The 8691-nt window shown below is 28.2% G+C and overlaps 1 protein-coding gene across 1 annotated transcript; it reads left to right on the forward strand.

Annotated features, from left to right (window-relative positions):
• The first annotated feature begins 3330 nt into the window (after positions 1–3330).
• On the forward strand, positions 3331–7289 carry LOC110652990 (ankyrin repeat-containing protein At5g02620-like). The gene is made up of 3 exons (XM_058134405.1): positions 3331–4024; positions 6001–6536; positions 6741–7289. Exons 1-3 carry the CDS (start codon positions 3331–3333, stop codon positions 7287–7289), a joined length of 1779 nt encoding a protein of 592 aa, XP_057990388.1.
• The last annotated feature ends 1402 nt before the right edge of the window (positions 7290–8691 follow it).

Below are 8691 nucleotides of genomic sequence, written 5' to 3' on the forward strand. Positions count from 1 at the left end.
ATAAATTTTCAAGATTTTCATATCTTGAATATCCAAATAAAGGACAAATCATTGCCAAATTTCCTTACTTTTTAAAAGAAAAAGGCTGAACATTAAAGATGAACATTATAAACCAGGGATTAAAGTTGACGAAGGATTTAATTACGAATTTGTTTTAATAGAGAAGCTGAGAAAGTAGTGGACAGAAATAGAGTAGGTAGACATTATAAAGTTTCATATAAGGGACCACAAATATTAATGATTTGAAAATGAAAGTTTAAATATTAATAAGATCATATATATATATATATATATTGTCCCAATAATGTGTCTAAGTAGGCGAATTGGACAATATTTGATTTTCTTGCTTTTACTTGAAATTAATGGAAAAATCAATGTTAATCACTCTATTGTGTCTCTACAAGGTGTATGAGTAATTTATCAATTTGTTAATTGTTACACTTTAAAAAATATTATAAATATTATTATTTTTTATAATTTAAGAGTAAATTTATTTAAAAAAAATAATTTATATATTAAATATATTTATACAATACTTTATAAGAAAAAAATTTCTTAAAAATGTACTTTTTGAAAAGTATACATTTTAGAAAATATATTTTGAATTGAATCGAGCTTAAAGGTATTAGGAGTGAGTATTTGATTAACTGAACTGAATTTTTAACTAATCAAATTACTAATTAACTCTAAAATTATTAATTAAATTGAAATGAGAGAAAATCAAAATTAAACCAAAACTAAATCGAAGAAATAAAATATATATTTTATATTATTATTAATTAATTAATTATTAATTAAATATATTTATAATACTTTTTATTTATAAAAAATATTAAATATTATTTAATATTTATTAAAGAATAATTACAAGTTAGAATATTTAAAAATATAAAAAATAATTATAGCTAATAAGTTATTAAGAAAATTATAATTAATATATTACTTAATTAATAAAAATTTTATTATTTTAATTAATTCAATTACTAAATAAAAGATAATCAAATCAAATTTATTTTTATTAAAATTATTGATTTTTAAATATTTTATTCATTATTTAATTATAACTAAATAATATATATTCTTAATGGATTTTTTCCTTTTACATAATAAAGATAATATAAATAATTGTGAGGAAATGAAAAAAAAAAAAAATCAATGAACACAAATATACTTCACGTGCAACTTTTGCAAGGCTTTGCCTCGGGCTCACTGCCCAGGACCCCGAATTCAAATCAAAATCCAACTAGATTCTGTAAAAGTAAATTCTTGCGATTATATAAAATTTGACTAAATTTAGAAAAATCTTCCTCAATGAAATGGATAGCAATAACAACTTTTCTAGAATCCATCTCAATATTCACATTTCTCATATTTGAATTTTTTAACAAGAAGGTTTTCTTATCTCAACAACTTCTACAATTTTTGGAGTAAGAACACCGTATTGAAAACTTGACATACCTATGAGGAATGATCCATTTGAATCCCAAAAGATTGCACTAAAATTGGTTTGCTGAGATTGCTAAAACCCACCTGTATCCAAATTGCATTTAACACGACCCATGGAAGATGTTAACCAGCGAACCTAAAGTGAAAGGCGCAGCTACTTGGTGATTGCTACTACTCGGTGACAAAACTTGCTCCCAATCATGCAAAAGTTGCAACAATTAGGAGTGTTCAGTTCTGATTCGATTCAAAATTTACCTATAAATCAGAATCAAATCAAAATTTCAATACATTTTCAGTTCGATTCTTCATTGTTTTGGTTTCAGTTCAGTACGGTTCTCGGTTCTTTGATTTTAATTCAGTTTGATACGGTTCTGATTCGATTCTCGATTCTTAAAATAATTTTATATAATTATTTTTTAAAAAAGTTACACTTAAATTAACGTTTAAGTTTTGAATGAAATTATTAATATATAATATATCACATAATATAACTTTTAACTATTTCTAAACTATATAATTTTTAACTATAATGTACATATATAATTTAAGATTAAATATATAATATAATATAATAATATAAATATATCATATAATATACATTTTAATTATTTATTAATCATATAATATTTAATTATAAGATATAAATATAATTAAGAATATATATATATATATATATATATATATATATATATATATATATATATATATATATATATATTGAAAGTATAAAATATATTTAAAAAAATATAAAAAAATATATGTATAAATTTAGTTCTCAATTTGATTATGATTGGTATCATTTTGGTTTGGTTTCGATACAGTTTCAGTTTGATTCTTATTAAAAAAATTAAAATCAAATCAAAGTATTGAAATAACTTCTATTCGATATAATTCTTATAACTTCAATATAATTTTTTAGTTCAATTCAATTTCTAAAAAATCGTGCACAAACTTAGCACCACCAACCTAATAATAAGTTCTTAAAATTTTTCTGACTCGTTAATTTACTAAATAAAAAAAAGTGAAATTTTAAAAAAATTTTATATTCTTTAAAAAATATACTCTAAATAACTTATTATTTTAAAATTAATATTTTTAAATATAGTGTAAATAATTTATCCTCATCAACTCAGAATCTCTTTCTATGTCTGCTCATACGTCACATGCTTATGTCTGCTTTCAGTGGTGAGCATTAAAGTAAGCTTGGCTACAATTATTGCACACTCCAACCACCAGCAGGCCTTGGAAGTAAAATATATTTAAAAATAAAAGAATAAAATGAAGTTTTTATTATTTATAAAATTAATTTCTTTTTTTAAATATAAATAAAGGAAAATAATTTTTTTCTTAACCTTTATTTTCTCTCCATAAAATTTTTTTCTTTATTTTCTTACTCTCTAAAATAATTTCATATCAGGTTTGAAATACAGGGTAATATGTATTGAAATTGACAAGAAATGCACATTACTATGTACATATACTGAGTAATATATATATAGTAATATGGGAGAGTCATATTATATCTTTTGAAATAATATGACGTAGGGAAGCGGAGGTGACGAGAGGTGATGGGACATTGCCCTAGCCTATACGAGTGGATCTGGTATGACTAATATCTGGCCTCCCCGTTTTAAATTCATAATAAATTATTTGCAGGCAAAGATTTCCAAATATCTAAATTTGTATTTAATGTATTAAATTAACCCATCAAACCAAACACAACAGAAATTTGTCTCCACTCTCCAGGATCCTTATAAATGAAGTGTCTGGCAAGTGCGTGTTGCAAGTGAAGAGAAAAACCTAAAATCTCACTGCAAAGGCTTTTTTCTTGCTCACTAATTTTCACTGCTCAACTTTGCTAGCGAACTCTAGCTAGCTACACATATGGAGGATTCCCAAGCTTTGCACGAAACCCAATTAGTATCTGAGACCAATTACCAGCCCAAACAAAAAGACATCATCACTTTCATGGATGCTGAATGGTATAATGCTGCAGCTGAAGGCCAAATTGACAAATTCAAGGATTACACAGAGCCTCTAGATCTTTTGCGTACCCCAAACAAAAATACAGTCCTACATGTTTACATCACAGCAGTAAAAAAGGAAACGGAAGATTCCATTGAATTTGTTAAACTAGTTATCAGCAAATGTCCATCGCTGCTATCTGAGCCCAACATCAAAGGCGAAACTCCGCTGCACATTGCAGCAAGGTTCGGGCACAAAAATATAGTTGAATTTCTTATTCATAGCATCAAGAAGGCTCAATACGAAGACCTTGAGAGAGGCGCAGAGGCGTCAACAAGTGCTAAGATGCTGACGAAGACAAGCACAGATGAAGACACAGCCTTACATGAGGCAGTGAGAAATAATCATCTTCAAGTGGTGGAAATATTGATTGGAGAAAATCCTGAATTTGCAAACATAGCTAATGCCGCCGGAGAAAGCCCGCTTCACCTTGCAGCGGTGAGAGAGAACAATATCATTGCCTCTAAGATATTGGAGATATGTCCCTCACCGGCATACAGCGGTCCCAATGGTAAAACAGCTTTGCACGAAGCTGTTATAAGTATAGATGAAGGTACGCTTCATTTCCGCTCAGTTGTGAAATGCACAAAAATCATTTTTCTTCCCTATTTGCAATTTTATCCCTTAATTTTATAATTATTTACAATTTTATCCCTTACTTTTATAGATTTCATCCCTTAGTTCCATCTCTCTCTCCCTCTCTCACACATTTATGTCTGTGCCTCTCTCCTTCATTTTTGTATCTCTCTTCCTCTCTCTGTATCTGTCTCTCTCTCATTTCAATCTCTCTTCCATTTATATTTCTCTCTCCGTCTCTCTTCCATTTTTGTCTCTCCCTTATTTCTCTCTTTGCCCTCCTCTCTCCCTTATTCATCTCTCCCTCCTCTTAGCTCTTTTCTCTTTCTCTCCATGTTTCTCTCTCTATCTCCTTTACTATTTGTCTATCTCCTTCGTGCAGGTATAAAAATGGAGAGGGAGAATAGAGCCATAAATGTATGAGAGAGAGAGAGAGATGGAAAATGGATAGAGATAGAGAGAGGGAAAGAGACAAAAATGGGGTAGGTAGAGAGACGGCGAGGGAGATGAAGAGATGAAACTATGAATGAAATTGTAAATAATTGTAAATCTAAGGAATGAAATTATAAATAATTGTAATATCTAAAGATTAAATAGTAATTTATCTCAAATATTAATGTCTAAAACGGAGGGAAGGATCTTAAGTGTGTTATAAAAGAAAAATTAGGGAACTAAATAGTTTAATTTCTAAAATATAAAGATTCAAATGTTATTAATCCTAAAATATTAGGATTAAATAATAAATTTATCTTTAAGAAAACTAAACAATCCTAAGAGTTTATTTGAATACAGCTGATAACTGTTAACTGATAGATAGATAAATGTTAACTAATAGATATTACTATTAATTGATAGTTGGTAGTTAATAGTTAATGATAGATGATTTATGTTAAGTGTTTGGTAAAATTACATTTAATTATTACTGTTGATATGTAAAATGACTAATAAAGGCATGTATCATATAATTTATTTTATTATTGAAATAAATATAAAATTATAAATTTATTATATTATATTATTTATTTTATTTTAAAATAAATATATAATTATTAATTTAATATATTATATTATTTTTTATTTTATTAAAATAAAAATACAGTATTAATTTATTATATCATATTATTTATTTTATTTTTGAGATAAGAAAATAATTAAATTCTTTAAAAAAATAATAAAATAATTTTAAAAATGTAGTTATAAAATAATAAAGTAATTTTATAATTGATAAAGAAAGAAAATCTTATAATTTTAAGTTTTTAGAAAAAAATTATATTTTTTCATAATAAATAAATATTTTATATTTTATGTTCTTAAGAGAAAATATTTTAACAAAATTACAATATGTTAATTAAGATGTTAAGATTGTTAATGAAAAAAATAAAGGTAAATAACATTAATAATATTAATTTTAAGTTACATGAAAAGAATAATATTGTCTAAATAAAAAAATTAAATTAACTTTCAGTTGATGAGAAATAATTTTATTTTTAGAGTTTATATAAACTGGAACTGAAGAATATCATATCAGTTGCTTATCAGTTCTATTTTTTAAACTTGCTAAACACTTTAATTTACCTATTTAAGTATTTATTAACTATTAGCTATACCCGAAAGATGAACTAAACACCCCAAAACCTACAGCGAATAAAAGCAGCTAACGTCTATTCTTTCTTTGTCCGCCAAGTTTTGTTTCACCAAAATCACTAGCACAAAGAGTTTTGGTTTTTTTAGAAGTTTATGGTTGTAAATAAATCAAGCTATTTGAATTCAACTTCAAAAATATTTTCAAAATTTTAGTGGTTCAAGTAACTTGCGGATTGAGTTTAAGGATCATAATAATCAATTTGAGTGCTTCGCGGTCCGATATATTAGCCATTATTAAGTAATTATACCGCTTCGAAATTTGTTTTTCTATTTCTTGAAAAGTTGATATTTATTTCAAGTTTATTGCAGATTTGATAGGAAAAATACTTGAAAAAAACAGTAGTCTGATCAAAGAACAAGACAAAGAAGGATGGACTCCTCTGCATTATGCTTCCTACTTCAATCTTCTTCAAATTGTGGAAGTGTTATTACTAAAAGATGGTAAATCTGCTGCCTATATTGCCGATAAAAGCGGAAAAACACCTCTTCATTTTGCGATTTTCCACGGCAAAAGCCATTTAAAGGTGGTGGAAAAAATTATGTCAGACTGCCCAGATTGCTGCGACCTGGTTGACAATAGAGGCCGAAATGTTCTCCATTTTGCTGTGCAAAGCAAGAGTACTGAAGGAGTGAAAACTATTACTGAAAAGCCTTTCCTGGCTAACCTAATAAATCAGAAAGATAAAGATGGAAACACTCCGGCCCATCTGCTTGCTACTTATGGCTTTGAAGAGTGTTGTCTTACAGAGCACCACCTAGTTGATAAAAAGCCAATCAACAATGAAAATTTAACCGCTCTGGACGTAGTGGTAAAAACAAAGGATGAGAGCGATGAGCCATTTCTGGTACGCCTACTTAATTTTATGCCTTTACATCATCCCACAAACTGTAGGCATTGTTATTATTATTATTATTTTCAATTGAGCTTTGATTGAAATTTTAACTTGAAATCTCATAGAAAACACTGTGCCAAAATGAAAAATTATTCATTTCTATTGGTAAGCATTGATTTGTTTTGGAACAACACAGTTAGTGAATTCATGTTGCAGGGATGTACGAAAAGAAAACTAAAGAAGGTTGGATATAAACCAGGTCGGCCTTCAATTATCCAGCTCGTAGAACGTGATAACATGTCAAGACTCGACAATGAGTTGATCACTGAACTCGAGAAAACCAGTCAATCGCATCAGATAGTAGCCACCCTCATAGCAACGATAACTTTTGCGGCAGGTTTCACCTTACCTGGCTGTTACAGTGATCACGATGGCCCCGATAAAGGAACAGCAATTTTAACTAGAAGATCAGCCTTCAAAACTTTCCTTATAACTGATACCCTTGCGTTTGCCCTCTCCATTTCTGTTGTGCTTATCCACTTCTTATTGACATTGCAACCATCCAAGAGAAAGTACTTTAATCTATTCGCTGCGGCTGCTTACTTCACTTTAATTGCTATGGCATTAATGGTGGTGGCATTCATGACAGGTGTGTATGCAGTGATGCCAAGTTCCTCATCAGGCCTTGGGGCCACCATTTGTGTCATCGGAAGTTGTTTGGGCTTATTGTATTTCTGCGTGCTTAAGGTTACTTTTGATGATTAACTGATTAACACTTGGACTGTTGTACAATTAAAGAGCAGTGTATAATTAGAAAAATATGTAAAATTAAGATGGAAATTAATGTATTTAAAATTTATGAATGTATAATTTGTTGTTTATTTATTAAGGATTTTTCTTACGTAGACCCAGTTTACTATGGACCTAATATATAAGAATGCTGAGATTAATTTATTAAATATATAGATCTTATATGATTATATCTTAAATATATGATGAACCCAGTTTAGGTAAGAATTTCTCATTTATTTATTGAGAGTCGGTCTAGTCCAACTGCATCCATTTAGATTTCAACCAGCATGTAGAAGAAGTTATTGTAGAAGAATTTAGAAGTAAAATTGTTTTGAAAAAATTATTATTTAGTCTCTTAATTTTAATGAAATTAACTACTTAATTTCCTTATTTTGAAAAATATATGATTTAGTTCTTGTATTTTTCTTTTATGTACTTTTTAGTCCCTCCAACAAGTTTAAATCAAGTTTTTTTGTTAGTTAATATATTCAATAGAAAGAGAAATTATTATTACGGGGACCAAAGATTTCAAAGCATAGAAAATAGAGAGACTATAGAGTTATGTATTTCAAATTGCATGGACTAAATCAAATTCAAACTAACACCTAAAATAACCAAAGGTGTAACGCCCTCACCATTGGTAGTCCGTACATTTTATTGTTCTGACGACTAATGTATATTCGGACAGTCAAAATGTCTGAAACTACACCTAAACTATGGTGAGGAGGCATAAATTGAAGAAATAAATGTTAAGAAAATATAGAAAAAATTTAGAGAAAAATAAATTAAAGTTTAGATGATTTATAAATTAGTACAAAAATAAAATTTAGAGAATAAAAATAATTAACACAAATTAATATTATGAGTTGAATTAGGAAAGAAGAAGAAAAGCCAAAAAAAGAAAAATAACCTTATGAAAATTTAAAACAAAATTAAGTACAATAAAAATATAAATATATAAGCCGCATAAGACAAACCCCCAACCACCTTCATCTTCTTCCTCCACTTCTTCTCTCTCTCCCTCTCCCTTGTGCCGCCCACCTTGGCCCCTCAAGTCCTCCATTGATATTCAAGCTTCCAAGCTTGATTTCTCAAGCTTTTACTCACCAAAACCCAAACACTCTTCATTAAAAATACTTCCCACACCCTAAGGAAGCTACAGATACCAAAAAGAAGCAAGGAAAGTGAAGTTTAACAAGTTACAAAAAAAGGTTAGTGCTCAAAACTCTTAATCTCTTCTTTAAGCATGAAAATCATGCTAAACCAAGTGAAAATTTACATGAAATTAAAAAGAAAAATTTGGGAAAGAAACCCTTGAATTCACAGCCCTAGAGGAACCATGAAAATAATAGATTTGGTTTTAGTTTAGCTAGGG

The sequence above is a fragment of the Hevea brasiliensis genome, chromosome 14, assembly GCF_030052815.1.
Source record: "Hevea brasiliensis isolate MT/VB/25A 57/8 chromosome 14, ASM3005281v1, whole genome shotgun sequence".
NCBI classification, from domain to species: domain Eukaryota; kingdom Viridiplantae; phylum Streptophyta; class Magnoliopsida; order Malpighiales; family Euphorbiaceae; genus Hevea; species Hevea brasiliensis.

What these genes read in the sequence shown, in the direction of transcription:
- LOC110652990 (XM_058134405.1), top strand. Translation starts at nt 3,331, where the DNA reads ATGGAGGATTCCCAAGCTTTGCACGAAACCCAATTAGTATCTGAGACC. An exon ending in TGTTATAAGTATAGATGAAG is followed by an intron (nt 4,025 to 6,000) that starts GTACGCTTCATT and finishes AGTTTATTGCAG; the next exon opens with ATTTGATAGGAAAAATACTT. An exon ending in AGAGCGATGAGCCATTTCTG is followed by an intron (nt 6,537 to 6,740) that starts GTACGCCTACTT and finishes TTCATGTTGCAG; the next exon opens with GGATGTACGAAAAGAAAACT.